Source organism: Ochotona princeps, chromosome 13 (assembly GCF_030435755.1).
Source record: "Ochotona princeps isolate mOchPri1 chromosome 13, mOchPri1.hap1, whole genome shotgun sequence".
Taxonomy (NCBI): Eukaryota; Metazoa; Chordata; class Mammalia; order Lagomorpha; family Ochotonidae; genus Ochotona; species Ochotona princeps.
Window position 1 is genome coordinate 64262731 of NC_080844.1, and position 21014 is coordinate 64283744.

The following is a 21014-nucleotide window of genomic DNA, read 5'->3' on the forward strand; positions in this document are numbered from 1 at the left end:
AGACCCTTGAAGCAGCTGCAAACGTGTGTACTCAACTGAAAACAGACAGGATGAGGTCACACTGTGGTGTGGTGAAACAAGCCAGTGCCATGACACTGGCTCCTCACAAGTGCCAGTTCAAGTCCTGGCTGCTCTACTTCTCACTCAGCTGCCACATTATGGCCTGGGCAAAGAGTGGAGGCTAGCCCAGTTGCTTGTGCCCTGCCAAATAAGTGGGAGACCCAGAAGAAACACCAGGCTCCTGGCTTTGGCCTAGTCAGCTCTAGCCAGTACTGAGACAACCTAAGGAATGAATCAGCAGATGCAAGACCTCTGTGTCTCTATGTCTTTGCTGTTGTAACCACGACTTTCAAATAATAACTACCTCTTTCAAAAAAGGCAGAGGGGCAAGCACCAGGATCCCATATGAATACTGGTTCATATCCCAGCTGCTCCACTTCCTATCTAGTTCCCTGATTGTAGCCTGGGAATGCATTAGAGGATAGCCCAAAGCCTTGGGACCCTGTAGCATAAAACTGTCCATTCTCAAGCTATAGATTCAGCTCAATCTCAGTCACACTTTCAGCAATGGATTCTTCTATAGACATAGGAATAAAATTTATTCAGAATGGCAAAGAGGGACCTGTGCAGTAGCCTAGTGGCTAAAGTCCTCACCTTGCACGGGCCAGGATGCCATATGGGCACCAGTTCTAATCCCAGCGGACCCGCTTCCCATCCAAATCCCTGCTTAAGGCCTGGAAAAGCAGTCAAGGATGGGCCAAAGCTTTGGGAACCTGCACCTATGTGCAAGACCCAGAAGAGGCTCTTGGCTCCTGGCTTCAGGTCGGCTTAGCTCCAGCCGTTGCAGCTACTTGGGCAGTGATACATTGGTGGAGGATCTTTCTCTTTGTCTCTCCCCCTCTCTATATCTGACTTCCTCTATATAGGTATACCTGACTTTCCAATAAAAATAAAATAAATCTTTAAAAAAAATTGAGGCGAAGAAAACACAATAGCCAAAACAATTTGAAAAAGAATAAAATTGGGAGAATTACAGTATCAACTGTAAGATCAACAAAACCCATCAATGAAGCACAGCACATGGAAGCAAGAAAAACACATGCCCAGCCAGCTCCTGACCAAGGTAAAAACAGAACAGCGTGTGGAGTATACGAAAGACAGCGCCACAAGGAGCCAAGGGTCTCTGACCAGTAGTCTACCCTCCACATGCTCAGCAGCGAGGCCCACATCAGGCCAAGGCCACAAGTCAGAACTTCATTCTGGAACTCCATTCACGTCTCCCACACGGGCAGCAGGGACACAGGCACTTGACACACCACCTATTGCTTCCAAGAGTGCCCACTTCAAAGACGCCAAAGTCGGAAGCAGAGCAATGATGTGTTCCCAGATACTGTGACATGGCATGAAATTCCACCAAGTGGCAGCTTCACAAATTCATTCGCTTATCTCACCTTTTCAACAAATGGTATTTTGGACATTTATTTCCAAAAAAAAAGAATCTCAACCTAAACCTCACATCTTTTAATAAATTGCATTAGTAGCTGGTACTGTGTTCCAGCAAGGTAAATCACCACCTGCTGGCATCCCCTAGAAATGCCAGTTTACATCTGACTGTTCCATTTCGGACCCAGCTCCTGCTGACATACCTGGGAAAGCAGCAGAAGATGGCTCGAGTGCTTGGGCCTCAGGCACCCACATGGAGACCAAGCTCCTGGACTAGCCCTAATGTGCCATGTGTAGATCAAACAGGACAGTCTGACCCCACAGTACATACTGCAGGACTGGGCCACAACAGTTGCTGACAGCTATGTAAATACAGAGAGCATACCCAGATGCACACACAAAAAAATAAAGCAGCTAGCTCATCTAGGCCAACAGAAGCTTCAAGTACCTTTTCAAAGGAGAGAAAGAAAGACAGGTTGAACAACATTCCAGGCAAGCAACCAAGTCTGTGGACAGAGAAGGCCAACAAACCTTCAAATTTCTCACCTCTTTTACTCTGGTGCAACGAAGCCAACAACTTCTGAGAACAATCAAGACCACTCAAGTAACACCCTCACACATCACTCCCCACATCAGGACCTCTAAAGCAACAACAAAGCCCATTGCCACTCCCTGGCACTGATGCGATCTGACAGCAAGGAGTGGTGCAATTCCCTCCCGCAGCCCCGTCCCCACCTGAGGACACAGGAGGGAAAATGAACACACTGATCTCATTACCTTCTGCCCCCCGCACTCTCCTTCTTCTTTTTTTTTTTTTTTTTAGATTTTTTATTTTTATTACAAAGGCAGATATACAGAGAGGAGGAGAGACAGAGAGGAAGATCTTCCATCCGATGATTCACTCTCCAAGTGAGCAGCAACGGCCAGTGCTGTGCAGATCCGAAGCCAGGAACCAGGAACCTCCTCCAGGTCTCCCACATGGGTGCAGGGTCCCAATGCATTGGGCCGTCCTCAACTGCTTTCCCAGGTGCATTGGCAGGGAGCTGGGATGGGAAGTGGAGCTGCCGGGATTAGAACCGGCGCCCATATGGGATCCCGGGGCGTTCAAGGTGAGGACTTTAGCCGCTAGGCCACGCCGCCGGGCCCAGCAGTCTCCTTCTTAATGGGAAGTCCATATGGGTCTGCCACATCCCCACACACAAACAAAAAAAAATTGTTTAATATTGTAGTAAATAAACAAAATCTTTTTTTTTTTTTTTACTTTTTGGACCTGCTGTGATGGCTCAATTAGGCAGTCATCCCCTTGCAAGTGCAAGGAGCCCAAGTGAGGACCAATTCATGTACCAGCTGTTCCACTTCCCATCCAGCTCCCAGCACATGGCCCAGGAAAGCAGTCGAGGACGGCCCAAACCCTTGGGACCCTGCACCTGCATGAGAGACCTGGAGGAGGTTCCTGGCTTCTGGCTTCAGATCAGTTCAGCTCCAGTCATTGTGGTCATTTGGAAAGTGAACCAGTGAATGGAAGATCTCCCATTCTCTCTGGAAATATACCTTCCCAATCAAATTAAATAAATCTTAAAAAAAATTTACTTTTCTACATAGATACTTATTTTATAAGCTCACATAAAAAAACAAAAAGCTTCTCAAGAGCAAGTCCACATCTGCGGCTTACCAGTGGATTCTCTTTTTTAATTTTTTTATTTTATTTATTTATTTATTCATTTATTTAGTTTAATACCATTGGATTCTATCAAATATTTCAGGAAGAAATAACACCAAACTTAAATAAAAACTGTCATAAAACAGAATCTCATTCAACAATGCCAGCACAGCCAAAATCTGTCAAGGACATAGAAAAACAAATACACAGGACAACCCCTAGTCGCCACAGCAGCAAGTCTGGAAACCCATCCCGGTCTCCTCATGTTTGACAGGGCCCAGAGATCCAGGTACCAGCAGGGCCCTACACCAGAGGCAGAGCTGCCAGTACACCCACCGCTCCACAACGCAGACCGTAACAGACATACTTCTGCAAGAATTTATATTATACCATCATCAGTGGTGGAAACTCTGAGAAAACATATTGATAAAGAAGTAGGCCAGGGGCCAGCACAGTAACGCAGCAGGCCAACCCTCTACCAGCGGCACCGACATCCCACACGGCTACTCTACTTCTGCTAACAGCTTGAGAAAACATCAGAGGATGTCACAGGTGTCTGGGTCCTTGCATCCACGTGAGCTCCAGAAGTTCCTGGCTCCTAGCTTTGAACCGCCCAGCTCTGGCTGTTACAGCCATTTAGAGAGTGAGCCAGAGGATGGAAAATCTCTTTGTCTCTCCCTCTTTGTAATTCTGACTTTCAAGTGAAAATAAACAAATCTTAAAAAAAAAAAGGATCATAAAACACAATGTACAGATTCTGATCGCTGCAGTCAGTAATCTAGTGCTTTGAGCCTCCTAACTCCTAGGTGCCCAAAATCACGAAGACCTGTGCACCTGACAATAGCAATGGACACCTTCAGGGTCTGCAGCACACCTGCGCTCAGCCAGAGAGCCAAGAGCTGGGGAAGTTACACCTTCACAGAACAGCCGAATGAAAAGAACACCTCTTCTTGGACTAAGGGGATGCCAGCATTTCCACATTCACACACAAGGCTTACAGAGGACACTGTGGTGATGCATTTTCACAGTTAAACTTGCAAAAAATGTATACAACGCATGAAAACCGTGGGAATCTGTACAATTAACACCTCTACTATTGGAAATGATGGAAAGAAAAAATATATATCATAGCAAATTATTAAAAAAAAAAAACACCACACTGACTATAGGACAAAATAAACAAGTGAAAATCTAACATGGGAAGCAAGTACTCTATGGACAGACTTTGGGCGGCACAGCAGCTAGTCCAACAGCAGCTGCGTCCACAGCCAACACATCCACTCGGAAGTCTTGCAGGACATGGCTCTCCTCACAACACTTCACAGTCTCTTTGAGATTATTCTGTATACACCAATAAAAGCATTCTGTTTCCCCAGCTCTGTGACGTACCTGCCATTTGCACATGTCCCATACACAGACCACACACTTTAAATAAGTAATACCGGATACCAAGTAACAACACCGTTGATGTCTTCTTATCCCTCCATGTTTGTAATTATTTCAAATCATTCAGTAACTTCACTGGCTCCTTCAGGTACATAAGCTTTCAATTCATTAAAAGCTCCTAGAACCTCATCAACTGAAGGCCAGGCCAAGGCAGACAAAAGGCATGTTTTTCAACTAATGTGTCATCATCACCCAGTCCAGCCTCCTAGTTTCTGTCAAATGCGTGGAGCTCAAGGGAAAGAAGCGAACCTGTAACTACGTGAAATTCCCCTCTGGAAGCCATCACCAGGCCGCCTTGGGGCACACCAGGTCACACTGCCCTCTGTGATGCCAGCATCCCATATAAGCACTGCTTCACCTAACAGATTCTAACCCCTTTCCCAGAATCCAACCTTCTGCTAATTTTATATAGCTTTTCCCCTCAATGACAATTGAGGTTTTCAGAACTTCAACTTTCAGGATTTTAATCTTTCAGGGCTAGGGTTTTCAGGATTTTACACTGTAGGTATCTGGACTAAGAATTGAGAACTTCTGGGATTTCACCATTCAGAATCAAGTTTCCAGGAATATGACCAATCCCCTCACAGACTGCTTCCTCACAATCCATAAGCTCCCTTTTGTACCATGGATTCCCAAAGTGATCTGACAGTCCCCCTTTTAAATTCACATGGGAAACCTCTTCAACTGCACTCTTTTTTAAGACACATTTTAAGATTTGGTTCAAATACACGAATACAAAAAATACCAACAAGTTCAACCAGGAAGACACCATTTCCAGTTCCGATGTCCAGCACTGAAGCGTCCAATGGAACCTTCCGTTTCTGCATCCACCTCAGCAGTCGAGTCATGCTCTCTTCTCCAAACCTGTTAGGAAGAGAGAATGCATCAAGTACAGGGACACAGAGACCGTAAGCACGGCAGCTGGGACGCTAGCTAAGCTGTCACCCCATCTTTTTTGTTCATTTGTTTTGTTTTGGTTGGGTTTTTTTAAAGATTTTTTTTTTTTATTGGAAAGGCGGATATACAGAGAGGAGGAGAGACAGAGAGGAAGATCTTCTGTCCAATGGTTCACTCCCAAGTGGCCGCAACGGCCGGTGCTGTGCTGATCCGAAGCCAGGAACCTGGAACCTCCTCCAGGTCTCCCACACGGTTGCAGTATGCCAAAGCTTTGGGCCATCCTCGACTGCTTTCCCAGGCCACAAGCAGGGAGCTGGATGGGAAGTGGAGCTGCTGGGATTAGAACCGTTGCCCATATGGGATTCAGGTGTGTGCAAGGCGAGGACTTTAGCCACTACGCTCTTGTGCCATGCCCTGTTCATTTGTTTTTAAGTTGTATTTTTACTGGAAAGGCAGAGTGACAGAGAGACCTTCTACCCACCAGTTCATTCCGCAAACGGCCTAAGAGTCAGAGCGGAGCCAATTCGAGGCACGCTACGTCACCACGCTGGCCCCCATCCCACCGTTTGTGATGAGTTCACCTTTGTCTCCACTGTTACTTAGAAGGAAATGTCTACGAGAACAGCGGTAACACCTGTAAACACTGCGGCTCACAATTTTATTGCTTATTTTTAAAGAACAACTACAGAATGAAAGCAATCTCTTTTTACCCTGATCACATTTAAATAAGTCACTGAAAGAAAAAAGAGGCACCTTGAATGGGCACATTAATGCCAGATTCAATTCAATGCAGGGTTCCGAGCACTTTCACAACATTAAAATAACAAATGTGTGTCTATGTGTGCACACAGAACACACACACAAACTTCTGTATCATAACTTCACGTTGTTATCCAACTCACCAGATTTCTCCTGTATCCCCACATTCCTGGAAAGTCTGTAGTTCTCTCTCATACACAGAATCCCAACTACATCGACAGGGAAATGCAAACAAGAGTCTTGAATTAAAGTACGTTTCTAATACATTACACACATTTATGACATACTTGGGTTCAAGGGGCTGCAGACAATGACAAACAGAAGCACAGAGCTGCAAAGAACTCAGCACAGTACTTGGTACATTAAAAACAACGCATTCATTGCAAGATGTCTGGGGTCCAGACCCACAACATGATTGCGGCTGGCAGCGCTGGTTGTCGCCCCGCAGCTAGCCTCCAATGCCCAGACGCAAGGATCTTCTACCAAGGCAGCAGGCACTCCCAACGGAACTCACCCAAGACTAACCTTAGCCTTGAAGCCAGCGGATCCTAACTCTTACCCAACCTCCTTCCAAAGTTCCAGCGTCTGCGCTTCTTCCTCCGCTAGCACGCTGCCTGCATCTTCTCCCAACCCTTAAGGGCAGGTGTGTACAACCGCCTCCAACACACACACACACACCCCTGCCTCTAACACACCCCTGCCTCTGCCACACATACACACACCCCACCTCTCTCATACACACCCCTGCCTCTCACACACACATCCCTGCCTCTCTCTCTCACACACACCCTCACACCCCTGCCTCTCTCACACCTACACCCCTGCCTGCCTCTGGCTCTCCCCCTAGTTTGCTCCCTGCTGTCTCTGCCAGTTCACCTTCCTCCTCAACAGGCCCCCGATTCATCTGTGCCTCAATTCACCCTCACCATGTCCTACTCCGTCTCCCTCCAGTCGCACTCCTGCCAGCCCCTTCACCCCTACCCTCGCCCTCTCCGGCCCTGCGCTGTACTCACTGCTCTCGGGTGCCCAGAGCGGACGGGGCGAAGCCATCCTCGGCGGGACTGCGCGCCCCAGCCCGCCCCGCGGCCTCCCTGCCGCCGCTGCCGGCGTCAGCGCCCCGACTCATCTCGCTCGACGCTCGCGACGGCGGTTGGGTCGCCATCGAGATGGGGCGCGGGTAGAGCGTACGCCAGGGACTGGCGCCTCTAGGCGACCGGGAGGCCTCCCTCTCTACTGCTCCAGGCCCGGTGGTGGGGACGCAGAGGCTCCGCCCCGGCTGCAGTTCTCCGGGTACCCCTGAGCTGGCGCGGCCAGGCGGGGCCTGCTCCCTTGCAGCCTCCGCTCGGTCGGACGCTAAGCGAGACCCTGTATGGGGATGACTGTGTGTCTGGGACTGGTGCTGGAGAAGGCACCGTCCAGCCCCTAGAGCCGACCCAGAGCGCTGTCCACCTCTTTGCCCTGTGGGTCCTGGTTGGGTCAGACTAGAATGTGAGGCCGCCCCACGCTCTGCTAGCTGCCCTGCTATCCAGGGGGAACGCGGTGTCCTAGCGTGGGGTCCTAGGATGGAGATAGCAAATTCTGGACTATCTCCTTTTAAGTTTGAAGTCGCCTCCTGTGCCCAGGGCCACGAGCATCCCTACAGAGTTCAGTGGAAGAGCAAGCTCCGTAGGCAGGCTCGGCAGCCCTGCGTTTGTGCCTCTGCGGGCCTCGGTTCCCTCCGTGGACTGTCAGTATCTATCCTTGCTCTGTAGCCTGCAGCAGAACACGAGAGCTGGGCCGGGAGCTGACACAGCAGCCTCGGGTCCTCTTTGGGGAAGTCTTCATGCCCTAAGTACTTGGGCCTCCACCACCCACATGGGAGACCCAGGTGGAGGTCCTGACTCCCGACTTCACCCCCTGGCTGTTGCAGGTACTTGGGAAATGAACCAGTAGATGGAAGAGCTTTCCCTTTCAAATAAAATTAAAATAAATCATTTAATGCAGGAGATTTTATGAGGCAAAGGCCTGAGGTATTTTTTTTGCCAACAGCAGTTGGTTGGGCTTCTGTCCAATGTCCCAGGCAGGGACCTCAAAGGCCCTAAAAGGCTGCTTTCCAACCCAAAGCAGCATTTCCTGGTACATGAGTCTTGGCACACAAGTCCTTAGAGACAACAGTGGCCTTCGGTTGGTGAAGGCCGAACGTAGGTCTCTTCCTGTATGCGCTGTTGGTGATAGAATAAAGTAAAAGGCAGATGGGAATCCACATGCCTAGTGATTAAAGAACTCAGGAAAGAGTGTAAGTAACCTTGTTACAGAGCGATGGAGCCTCCGGATGCCTCGGCAAATCAGCACCGCCCTGGGCCCAGGGTTGTTTTGATCTTTTCTAGACTGTGGATGCTGGAGAAAGCAAGCTTGAGGCTAGCTCAGTGGATCTTCAGAAGTTGCAGGTTCTAATTAGGAGGCACCGCTTGGAAGATAAGCCCATCTTGAACCTGGTATCTTGCCAACGCTAAAGTGTTTTTCTGCCATGTGTGATGAAAGCTATAAACAGTTGTTGGTGTGGAGCCCTGGAAAAACCCACGGTTTATTCAGAGTTCTTTGCCGGCTCCAGGCAGGATTACTAGGGGTGCTGAGTCCTGAAGGCTGCATACCGCGCCACCTCTAATCACCCCGGGCAACAAGGTGAGATTCTCCGTAGGTGGTGGAGACGTGGCCATCACCAGGGAGAAGCAGGAATGTGCCAAGAACAAGCCCAGCATGCAACACAGCTGGCAGCCTCCTTGTGAACCCAGGACTGCCTGGCTCCTTCCCTGCCAACCACTGCAACCTGGCACCCTGGCACCTCATGTACCTGCAATCGTCGGAAACTGTTCCAGAAGTTCTCAAACCCAAAAGTTCCAGGTCCCAGCTACCTTCTCCCTTCCTCTCCTGATTCTCTGCGGAAGTCAGTCCTGGGGCATGGGTGTTGGCGCAACCAGCTAATACTCCACCTGGAAGCATCAGTATTCCATAAAAATACTAGCTCATATTCCAACTGATCCACTTTCCATCCAGCTCCCTGCTTGTGGCCTGGAAAAGCAATGGAGATGGCCCAAAGCCTTGGGACCTTGCAGCCATGTGGGAGACACAGAAGAAGCTCCTGGCTTCAGATCGGCTCAGCTCCAGCCATGACAGTCATTTGGGGAGTGAACCAGCAGACAGAAGCTCTTTCTGTCTTTCTTCCTCTCTGTAAATCTGCCTTTCCAATAAAAATAACTAAGATTAAAAAAAGAAAAAGTCAGTCCTGCTGAGCTCACCCCCTTGAAAGCAACTCCACCTTTCCCCACTGCCTTCTGTTCTGGGATGAGCTTGGAAAAGCGGCAGGAAGTGCCCACCTCCAGGATTAGATTCCTGTTTGAGCCCTGCCTTCACTGTATGATCAAGGGCAAGTTCCTTATCTCCAAGCAGCTTCAGCCTGCCCATCCTTACAACAGCGATGAGGAGAGCCCTTAGGCCCCAGGACAGCTGGAGAGAGGCTACCTACCTGCCTAGCACATGGTAAATGCTTCATAAATGATCATCCCTTCTGTAAAATGGCCTACATCAGAAGGTTGTTAGGAAGATGAGTTAAGCAAATGCATGGGACATCTGTAGAGCATAGGTCAGAGCCTGGCGTTGTATTGGCAGTGCTAGGTTCATGTTCTCCTTCGTGACTTTCAGTCACACTCTCTTGCTTTCTGCTTTAAGGCAGCTGTCAGCATATCCCTTGCTGCTTCAATGTAGGCACATTCAGGACTGCCCTGTCTTTCCCCTCCCCGCCCCTAACACCCCTCAGTTCTTTCCTTTGCGTTTTCCCATCTAATCACAAACTAGGAATCATGTGCAAATGTTTTCTTGTGACTTAGATAACCGATATCTTACTATTTGCATCATTTGCAACCTGGCCCTTCATTGAACAATATTGTAATGACATATTTGGTGATCTCATCAAGAGATCTCTTATATTTTCAGCTACTTTCTGATTTTTTAAAACTGGTAGCTAATAATTATCTGCTGACACTGAGTGTCAGGGAACCCTGGTAAACCCATGCAACATATTATCTGCTATTCCTGAAGAAGGCCCTGCAAGGTGAACCCTGATATTTTCCTTTTACAGGTGAGCAAACCAGTGCACATAGAAGTTGCCCAAAGTTGTAGAGTAAATGCTAAAACTCAGGCTATAGCTCAGTCATTCTGTTCAAAGCTTCCGAGCATAGGCACTCATCTACCAGCGCGCGCTCTCAGTGTGCTTTGCTGAAGGTTTTCCCGAGAGCAGGGATCGCATCACACAGCATATGATACTAAGGTCCAGTGACTAAATCCTCGCCTTGCAGATGCCCGGATCCCATATAGGGGTTAGTTCATTTCCCAGCTACTCCACTTCTCATCCAGCTCCCTGCTTGTGGCCTGAGAAAGCAGTTGAGGATGGCCCAAAGCCTTGGAACTCTGCACCCTCATGGGAGAACCAGAAGAAGCTCCTGGCTTCAGTTTGGTTCAACTCTAGTCATTGTAACCACCTGGAGAGTTAATCAGAGAATAAAAGATCTATCTCTCCTTCTCTCTATAATTCTGTCTTTCTAATAAAAGTAAATAAATTTAAAAAATAAAAATAATATAGGACAACATATAATACTAGAAGTCTACAATTTTTTAAATTATTTATTTGAAAGTCAGGGAGATAAACAGGGAAAGAATTTTTTTTTTAAGATTTATTTATTTTTATTTTAAAGTCAGATATACAGAGCGGAGGAGAGACAGAGAGGAAGATCTTCGGTCCGATGATTCACTCCCCAAGTGATCTGAACGGCCAGTGCTGCGCTGACCCAAAGCCAGGAGCCATGAACTTCCTCCAGGTCTCCCATGCGGGTGCAGGGTCCCAAGGCTTTGGGCCGTCATCTATTGCTTTCGCAGGACACAAGCAGGGAGCTGGATGGGAAGTGGAGCTGCCGGGATTAGAACTGGTGGTCATGTGGAATCCCAGTGCATTTAAGGCGAGGACTTTAGCCACTAAGTCACCATGCTGGACCCAGAAAGAGATTTTTATATATTTTTAGAATTTTTTATTGGAAAAGCTGATTTACAGAGAGAGAAAAATTTTCCATCCACTGGTTCACTTTCTAAATGGCTGCAATTGCTGGGGCTGAGTCAATTTGAAGCCAGGAGCTTCTTCTGTTCCTCAGTGGGAGTGGGTGCTCAAGGACTTGGGTCATCCTCTACTGCCTTTTCAGGCTACAAGCATGGAGCTGGACTGGAAGTAGAGCAACCAGAACATGAGATCCCAGTGCTTGCAGAGTGAGGATTTAGCCAGTGAGCTATAGTGTCAGGCCCTGAGATACAGAGATCTTTCCTGCACTGAATCACTCCCTAAATGCCTGCAACAGCCGGACTAAGCTAGACCAAAGCCAGGAGCCAGAAACGCCATCTGGGTCTCCCACGTGGGTGACAGGGGCCCAAGCATTTGGGCCATTATTTGCTGCTTTCTCAGGTGCGTTAGCAGGGAGCTGGATCGCAAGCAGAGCAGTCAGGACCCTAAGCAGCACTCTGACATGGACACTGGCATGACAAGCAGCAACTCAGCCAGCTCTTCCAGAATGCAACCCCTCCTACTTCCTCACACCACACCCACTCCACTGTCCTGCATTGGACAACATCTACATGCAGCTTCTATTTCAGATGGTGGAGATACAGCAATGAGCAGCTTAAACGGGAACCCCTGTCTTCACAGAGTTCTGAATATGGTGCTAGTGGGAGAAAGAGAATAGACAGGAAAATCGAGTAAGACGGGGTTCTAAATGCTAAGAAGCAGTGAAGAGCAAAGCAGGGAAGTGATACTGAGAAGGTGGGGCAGGGCTGCAGTCCTGGCTGGGCAACCAGCGAAGGAGTTGTGAGCAGTCGGGAGTGTTAGTTATTTAAAAAGATTGTAGAGTTCTAGTTCATACGATATTACGATATTATTACGCGCAGCTAATTCCCACAACCTGGTTCTTTACCGTGAGCTGAAACACACCAGACGCAACGAGGTATATCTTAGGAGGTTTATTCCAACGGGGCAGGAACGGGTAGAGGTGGTGAAAGTCCGGAGGAGAAAAAGGGAAGGGGAGAGAAGAGCGGGGTAAGAGCGGGGTAAGAGGGGGAGGGATAAGAGCCGGGATAAGAGAGCCGCACCTGGGGGAGCCTTTTTGTCAGCCAGGTATAGGGGGTGGGGATTGGGAGGGATTGAGGGCAGGCCCCCAGGGGATTGGCGCCTGCAGGTGAATGCCTAGGGATGATTGACAAGTGGGTGGAGTTGGGGAGGGGGCTGGAAGATTGGGAGGTGGGATTCAGGTGGAAAGCCAGGTTACATCCGATTGGTGGATAGCTAGGCCGGCGCGAACTTCATGAGCTGTGAGGAAGAAGGAATGGCGACGGGTATTGGAATAACTCCTTACAGGGAGGGGACGGAATAAAGCAGGGTCCGTGTCTGAGACAGAGCTGCACATGGAGGGGTCAGGGGTTGGGAAGGAAAAGAAGCGGGAGGGATGGAGGAAGTCCTGGGTGTGGGTACCACTGCAGCACCCTGTCTCCCCACTTGGGGGACTGTAAAAGTGAGGGGGCCTTTGGAATTGTTCCCGGGTGGAGTCCAGGAGCCGGGCCTTGAATGGACCAGGCTGCTTGTCCAGAAAAAAAGAGGAGTCACTTTAGGCCAAGAAAATGTCTTCCCCTGGGGAGAATTCCAGGAGGAGGTGGGGCAGCTGAGCGCTGTCAGCTGACAACCTCCCAGGCACGATGGACAGTAAGTCAACAGCTCCTGCAGCGGGGTCAGGGTGGCACCTCAGAGCACTGAGCAGCGTCCTGGGAGATCATTCCAGGCCAAGCAGGCAGCAGCTGCGAAGACCCCAAGGCGCAGTGAACCAGGGACACTCAGCAAGCAGAAAGACTAGCGTGGCGGAAGCCCAGTAAACCCAGTACTGGGAGCCAGACCATTGTGAGATTGGGGATTTAAGCCAAGGAATAACATGACTCAAGGTTTATATTTAAATGCTGACGTAACCCTTTTAGCTCCTAGGGTCAGAGTAGATTTGACAAGCCAGGGGTTAAAGGCAGAAGTCAGAACACGGCTGCCTCTGTCATCTCACTAAGGTGGACAGAGTTAACTCTTGACCATGCAACAGGTTCTTGTTGAGGCCCAAATCCGGCCTGTTGGGACTCCTGGAGTTAAAGGCTGACACCGTAACCCAGGAAAGAGATGACAGCGGCCTGGACCAGTGTGGCTGGTGGGCTGCTGGGGAACTGTAGGGTTCTGGGGCTATTTTGAAGATCCCTTAACGAGGGGTATGAGGGAAGGGGCGTTGTCAGAAAAGTTTCCTTCGCTCTGTTTCGGTGGGAGCCTTGTGGGGAATCGGGCCGCTGGATTTGAACAGGAAAGACTGAACAAACGGAAAAGCAATGACGACGTTAGTTCCATCTCTGGGTTTGTCTTGCAAACGGCCGTGGTTTATTTCCCTTGTTGATAACTCATGTTTTGTGTTGTTTTTCCTGCTTTCCATGACTTTTCATTAAATGTGTGTTTTGTAGTATCCGGAATCCAATCGCTCCTTGATATTGGGTTACTGGAATACTGTCCCTTGCCTCTGCACCCCTGCACTGTCATTGCTACCTGACAGCCACATCAAAAAGGAAATCAAGTCCCGTCACCCTCAAACCGGTCCCAGGTGCTGGAAACAGCTTCCCCTCCTTGGCTTCTATTTCTGCGACAGGCCCTACAGACCAGACCATGCGAGGCTACAGGGCAGTTTCCTTTCTATCCCCAAATTCTGAGTCTCCCCCAAGCCCTCTCAGAAAGGGCCGTCCGTCGCGGACTGCATTTCCCAGGATGCTAGGAGGCGGCGCCGGCCGGAAGGCTGTGCGCCCGACGCGGGGCATGATGGGGGAGCTGGAGCTTTCCATCATGGCGGCTTCCATTTCGGGCTACACCTTCAGCGCTGTGTGTTTCCACAGCGCCAACAGCAACGCCGACCACGTAGGTGCCGGGCCCCCTGCCGCGGCCGCGGGGCGCCTTCCGCCTCCGCCCCCGGCCGGCGTCCGCTGCCCACCCGGGGCGGCGCGCGGCTCGCCCCTCGGCGCTTCGGGACGGGCCGGAGGAGCTGGTGACCCGGGGGGCTCCCGGGGCGCCTTCCCCCCGGCGGGGAGCCTCTTCCCCGATGGCCTGGCCGCCCTCCCGGCCGTCCTGGGACAGCCGTCTGCCGTCCAGGGGATCCGCTGTGTGTCCGGAGTCGCTGGATGGACACGGGGCGTCCACCCCTCCCGGAGAGTTGTGGTTGCTACATGTTTTTGAGGGGCGCCTGGGGTCGGGATCAGGAGGCACCCGCCGGCCCCAGGGGTCTTGTGTGGTGCGAAGAAGGAGGCCATGGCTGTCTGCGTCTGTGCTTGCGAAACGCCGTGGCGTGTTTCCTGCGCAGCGATGGAAAATCGAGAGTGCAGATGGGCGTGCTGGGTGCGGGGTCTTCTCGTCTCCGTGAAGTTGTGGGTGTAGGGGCCCCGGGTCTTGGCGTTTCCATGAAATTGTGGGTGTAAAGGCGCTGTCTTGGTGTGCCCATGAAGTTGTGGGTATAGGGGCGCCGGGTCTTAGTGTTTGTGTGAAGTTGTAGGTGTAGGGGCGCCGAGTCTTGGCGTGTCCGTGAAGTTGTGGGTGTAGGGGCACCGGGCTTTGGCGTGTGTGTGAAGATTGGTGTAAGGGTGCCGGGTCTTAGCGTATTCGTGAATGGTTGTAGGGGCGCTGTTTCTTGGTGTGTCCGTGAAGTTGAGGGTGTAGGGTGGCAAGGTCCTGTGCCTATGAGGTTGTGGATGTAGCTCATTGACCCAGGTTGGAAAGCCACAGAATTGACAGGCCAACAGGAGAGCGGGGAGAGTGATGTAAGTCTGAAGCCCTGGCCGAAAGCAGTGTCTTCATCAGTTTTCTTTTAATGCCACTTGCCTCCCTCTGGAAGTTGGTGACCCCAGATCGTTGTGTGGTTTGAGAAGGGGGGTTTTTTTTGTTTTGTTTTTTATATTCATTTATTTTTATTGGAAAGACAGATATACAGAGAGGAGGAGAGACAGAGAGGATCTTCCCTCCGATGGTTCACACTCTAAGTGAGTGCAACGGCTGGAGCTAAGCCAATCCGAAGCCAGGAGCCTCTTCTGGGTCTCCCACGCGGGTGCAGGGTCCCAAGGGCTTAGGCCCTCCTCAACTGCTTTCCCAGGCCACAAGCATGGAGCTGGATGGGAAATGGGGCCGCAGGGGTTAGAACCAGCACCCATACGGGATCCCAGGGCATGTTCCAGGCAAGGACTTTAGCTGCTAGGCTATCGCATTGGTCCCGAAAAGGGGGGTTCTTTAGCCTCCCCCACCAAATGGGGGGTTGTCTAGGGGCTGGATTAAAAGCCATTCAAGGAACATTTGGGATTTTTTTTTTTTTTTTTTGTGGCTGTCTTTAGGAAGCAAAGCAGCAGGAGGAATGGGATGTGGTCAGCAGTGTTGAGTGTCCATGAAGAAAAACTGACTTCACAGAGCGGGGAGTGGAAATGAGTTGCTGTCCCTTTTCTCTGCCTGGTGTTGGTATAGCGGTTCACAGAAGGCCTGTGGATAGCCTTTGTTTCTCCTAGGGGCGACAGTGGACTCGGTCTTGGGCAGTGCAGCCAGCTGCTCGGTAATGCAGTGCTGTTCCACGTGTGGGTGGTTTGGGAGGCCCCTGCTGCCCGTGGGCTAGTGACCGTGAGCTCAGGGATGCTGCCTGTCGCTCTCACTGAGCCCAGGACTGTTGAGGTTTAAGGCAAGATTATTACAAGAACAGGTAGCTACCTGTTGAAAAACGGATAGTTTTGTTTATGTGTGTATGTGTGTATGTATTTGAAACAGTTCTAGAGAGAGAGGGAGGGACAGAGATTGCCTTCTGCTGCCTCATTCCCCAGCGGCCAGCGCTAGGCCAGACCAGTACCAGGAACCTGGATCTCCACCTGGGTCACCCACATGGGTGGCGGGGGCCCAGAAAGTGAGCCGTTTTCTGCTGCCTTCCCAGGTGCATTAGCAGGCAGCTGGACCGGAAGCAGAGCAGCCAGGACACACGCCGGCCCCGGTATGGGAAGCCAGTGCTGTGGAAGGCAGCTTAACCTACTGAGCCGTAACACCGACTCTGAGAAAGGAGTGGTTTTTTTCCTGTAAAGTGAAATGAGATGGCCATATTACTTAGATTGGGTTGCTATTAAGCATTAGCTCCTTAATACCCGCCCTATTCTATATACCGTGGTGGAGTTGATGTAGGTTTTTAGCAGTGCCAATAGCTTTGTATCATCATGGCTGCTTGCATTAACCATACCACGTTTACAGATAAAGAATATTTGAAAATAATTTTAAAGTTGAAGAATCAATAACTTAATTTTGTAGTGCGTGTCAGGCTCGAGTTCAGGTTCAGAACCAGGTAACCACACAGAGTACAGTTCAGCTCAAAGCAAGCTTTATTGGGAGCACTCCTGGATGAGATTCACTGGTCTGGCACAGACAGTGGGCCAGGGAAGTCATGCCTAGGAGTTTTGGGGTAGGGAGAGAGAGGGATTGAGAGAGGGAGAGAGAGTGTGTGTCTGAGAGTGAGATGGGCTGCTCCCTGGTGGGAGATAGCCCGGGCCACTTCCGCCTGGCAGAGTGTGTGAGGGAAATGGCCACCCAGGGTGTGCGGTACATCTCAGGTGGGGGATGGGGAAGCCAGCAGCTCCTCAGTTTGTGCCTGCTTGTGACCATGGCGTGTCATCATGACAGATGTTGGTCTGTGCAGACTCGGCACTGGACACATTGATGACAGTGTCTGCTTGACTTCGGATCCAGGCTAGTGAAGCTCTCTTCTGTTGTTGGTGGCCAGAGGGAGGCAGGAAGGAGAGCTAGCATGGGACTCCAAAGTCACCAGGTGTTGCTTGTCCTTTGATGCACGCAACTCCCTCAGGAGTTGCTTCTGCTCGGTCTAACAGTACATATTTGTTTTGTTAAGGCAAGAAATTAATGTTAAACCAGTAATGATCGTTTAGCGCAGAGGATAGCGCGTATTTGCTATAGAGAGCTAGCTAGTCTGCGTTTTGGGTTGTGTGAGCCAGATGGTCTATGAGGCAGCTGTTCATCTCTGCTGTTGCGAGGAGGGCAAGTAGCCACAGGTGGTCAGTGAGAGTGAGTGTGTTCTACCAACATTTTAGACATTGAGGTCTGAATTTCATGTAACTCATGCACTTTGTGAAATAATTCCATTCTAAGAAATCGAGGTAAATATTATTTCAGGAGGAATCCATGCCCTTAATATTTCTTGAATTAGGTTAAAAAAACAGTGTAAGTAAAAGGAGCATCTCTAGTTAGTAGAAAAACTTTTTCAACAGGCAACTGCTTAGTCTTAGAAGAAGCTTACTATACATGGAAATTTGACATTGTAAGGTAAAAACCATTCTCCGTGTTGATACCATATGGCGGGAGTGCTAGTTGGACAGACATTATATAGTCTGTCTATTCCTGCTCCCAGGCAGCCACACAGGTTAATAAATAGTCACTTTGTACTTGGCTTTAGAGTGTCTTGTGACTATTTCATTGTTTCTCAAACCAAGGTGTGTTGTAGGATGTTGCCAGATGAAATACAGAACTTTGAGTTTGATTGAATTTCAGAAAGATAGCAAATTTTTTGTATTAGTGTAAGTATATTTCTCAAACAATACAAATTGTCATGTATGTGAAATGTAGATTGAACTAGGTGTTCTATTTCTTTTTTTTTTTTTTTGTGCCCCTAAATCTGGCAGTCCTAGGCTACGGAACACTAGGAATCTGCAGGCATGTTCTTGGGGTCTAACGCTCTACGGGAATATTAAATTGTTTTTTTTTCAGTTTAATAACTTTTCTCCGTGTTACAAGACAGGCCTTCTTTTGTAATGAAAACTTGTCATGGAAAGTCTTTCAGAGGCTAAAACGAGTTTATTTAGTTAGAGTTTCACAGGCTGGTCAGCTTGGACACTCCTCTGGCACTCAGAATTTTTTCTTTAATCTATGTGTTACTGCTGTGGGAAATGACCTGTAATGATGATTTGGGATTTTAGGCAAATCAAGCACAGAAGCCAAGTTGCGAGATAGCCTCCTGTCTCTCCCTATCCTTGCAGATTTTGGAATCTTTGTTTTATTAATTTTCATTTTATTTGAAAGGCAGAGAAATGGAACCAGAGAATCTTCCAGCCACTGATTCACGCCCCCAGATGCCTGGGACGAGCAAGGCTGGGTGAGCAGAGCAGGCTGCCCAGAATTTGTCCTCCTCTCAGGGAGGGCAGGAGCTGTTAGGTGCAGCTTCCTGGGTGCGCATTAGCAGGAAGCTTGAAGGAAGCCGGCAGAGCTGGGGCTCAGACCAGTCTCATTATCCCCGATGTGAGCCTCCCACCAGATGTTCACCCCAGAAACATTTGTAATAGAAGGGCAGGTAGTCCACGGGCATTATTGCAATACTTTGTTGAATAAGAATTCTTTTTTTCTTTATTTTGAAACAATATTTATTGAGGTCTATACTATGTATTGGACCTGGAGCTTGGAGGCTAAGAGGAAAAAACAATGTAGAGGGAGGGCATAGTGCCTGGCGGAGTGCCTGGCAGCTGCTGTTTCCATCATGAGGGGCGTCTCTGACAAGGTGCTGTGTGAAGAGGCCGGGCCAGGGAAGGGACAGCCTTGTAACTGGGTAGGCCTGCAGGACAGAGTCCCCACACGGGCTGGATGTGGAGCCAGCACTCCGGCCCTAGGCAGTGTGCTGGTAATTCCGGGTCTCCAGCATGGAGCCTCTGCATTTATTAAGGAAAAACTTGTGTATGGATGGCATAAAATGGTGTAAAATCTGTTGTTGAATTCCTCATTTTTTTTTTAATAAAAATTTATTGATTTGGGCCCAGCATGATGGTGTAGTGGTTAAAGTCCTTGCCTTGCACATGCCGGGATCCCATATAGGCGCTGCTTCTAATCCCGGCAGCTCCACTCCCATCCAGCTCCCTGCTTGTGGCCTGGGAAAGCAGTTCAGGACGGCCCAAAGCCTTGGGACCCTGCACCCGCGTGGGAGACCTGGAGGAAGTTCCTGGCTCCCAGCTTTGGATCGGCTCAGCTCCGGCCGTTGTGGTCACTTGGGGAGTGAATCATCGGACAGAAGATCTTCCTCTCTGTCTCTCCTCCTCTCTATATATCCAACTTTGCAATAAAAATAAATAAATCTTAAAAAAAAAAAAAAAGCAACTTTGGCATAGATACTTGTGCTTTTTGAGCATTTTTAAAGCTTATGTAAAAATAACAATGTAGCTTATATCACATGCACGAAAATGTCTGGAACGCTGTGTGAACCATGTCAGCCCGGTGCAGGGGCCGTGCCAACACGGATCGCCAATAGCGCTGCTGAGGTGAGCACTTGGACACTGGCTGTGAGACTTGGCAGCACTGACGAGAGGAAGTCGCCTCAAAACTCCATGTAGGCCTAACGTCTTGGCGGAATCGGATCATATTTCTTGTTACGGAATCCTTTTGTGGAGCGATCCAGTTGATAATATGCCTCGGATTCCTTGGTCTGTTTGTTTGTTTACAGTAGTTTACACTGAAAGGCTTACATGGGTTATTGTTAGAATTATCATAAAATCTTGCATGTTCTCAGTGTCTTCCTATTTTCAGTAAAATTGTTTATAATCTGCGGATGTTTTCCTCTCAGGAAGGGTTTTTACTGGGAGAGGTGAGGCAAGAGGAAACCTTCAGCATCAGTGACTCTCAGATGAGCAACACAGAATTTCTGCAGATAATCGGTAAGTTGTTATCTTGGCAGGCACCTTTCCATGTCTATATCTGCTATTTGTTTCATTCTTTGGTTCTTGACTAATTGTGAAGGATTAGAAGTACTTAGATAAGATGATCTGCGCTAATGAATTATGGGATTTTTTTTTAAGTCAGTGTCAACTTGACTGCACGAGTAGCTCTTCTAGAAGGCGAGCCCTATCCCATCAGTTGGTCTACCTTCTGCTGACTTGCCAAGTGACTATTTGATGGTCTTGTCAGAGCCACAGTGTACCTGAGCTTTGCATATTTTGCTCTCCCAGTTGCCAGCGTCACTTCGTGGTCACACAGATAGATGGCCTGGGCCCATCCTGCCTGGGGGAGTTGGGCAGTGATGTTCGCAGGTGTTTGCCTGAGGTGCTTGCTGAGGGCTGAGCTTCTCGCTTGCATGGGGGCCTTCCAGCTAACGGGGACAGGTTGCGGATGCAGCCACTCTCCTTTGGTCAGTGTGGGTCATAACCCTTCTGGGTTCCCCTTGGCAGATCACAGAGCACCCGACACTCCGGACAGGTAGAGGCTGTTTCTTCGTGCAGCAAACAGTTACAGAAGAGCTTGCAGGTGCCAGGGCGAGAGAGGGATGCCCCCAGGCATGTTCCATCAGAGCTGCAGGTGGGCATACAGCAGCTATGCAGAAAGGCCGGACAGTGCAAGAGGAGCACTGAGAGAAAGGACCAGAAAATCCCAGTGAGTGCCAGGGTGGAGGAAAGAGCCACTCTGAGAGGCCAGGGAAGGCATCTGGCAGGAGGTGAACTTAGGGTCATTGGGCGGAACAAAGCAAGGAATACTGGGAGTCGGTTTCTGTCCCCCTACAGAAGGGGGAAAGAAAGAGAAATGTTTCCTGTTTGAAGGTTAGATCATGTTGGGACCAACTCTTCAGTTATCCCAGCCTCTGCTGACAGCCTTCCGCTGCGTGGATTGGGTACACAAGTAAGGACTCACATGGCATTAGGACTGAGAAAAGTAAACTATCTCGCAAGAGGGAAAAAC

The 21014-nt window shown here is 49.5% G+C and overlaps 2 protein-coding genes across 5 annotated transcripts in view; one reads left to right on the forward strand and one right to left on the reverse strand.

The window, feature by feature from the left end:
* The window catches only part of EEF1AKMT2 (EEF1A lysine methyltransferase 2), a 75860-nt gene extending 68502 nt beyond the window's left edge, over positions 1 to 7358 (reverse strand). For 2 of the 4 annotated variants that reach the window (XM_058671587.1, XM_004580187.4), the window contains exons 1-3: positions 7219 to 7355; positions 6349 to 6414; positions 5299 to 5413 (exon numbers count right to left, since the gene is read on the reverse strand). In XM_058671587.1, the coding sequence (XP_058527570.1) occupies positions 5299 to 5413; positions 6349 to 6414; positions 7219 to 7331 (294 nt within the window). In that variant the 5' untranslated portion in view covers positions 7332 to 7355. Of the gene's footprint in view, positions 1 to 5294; positions 5414 to 6348; positions 6415 to 7218 lie in introns of those variants that run through there. The other 2 variants (XM_058671588.1, XM_012925486.3) reach the window with 2 other exon arrangements.
* A 6705-nt stretch (positions 7359 to 14063) lies between these two features.
* ABRAXAS2 (abraxas 2, BRISC complex subunit) overlaps positions 14064 to 21014 on the forward strand; it is a 34496-nt gene continuing 27545 nt past the window's right edge. The window contains exons 1-2 of the mRNA XM_058671440.1: positions 14064 to 14201; positions 19909 to 19999. Of these exons, the coding sequence (XP_058527423.1) occupies positions 14103 to 14201; positions 19909 to 19999 (190 nt within the window). The 5' untranslated portion in view covers positions 14064 to 14102. The remainder of the gene's footprint in view (positions 14202 to 19908; positions 20000 to 21014) is intronic.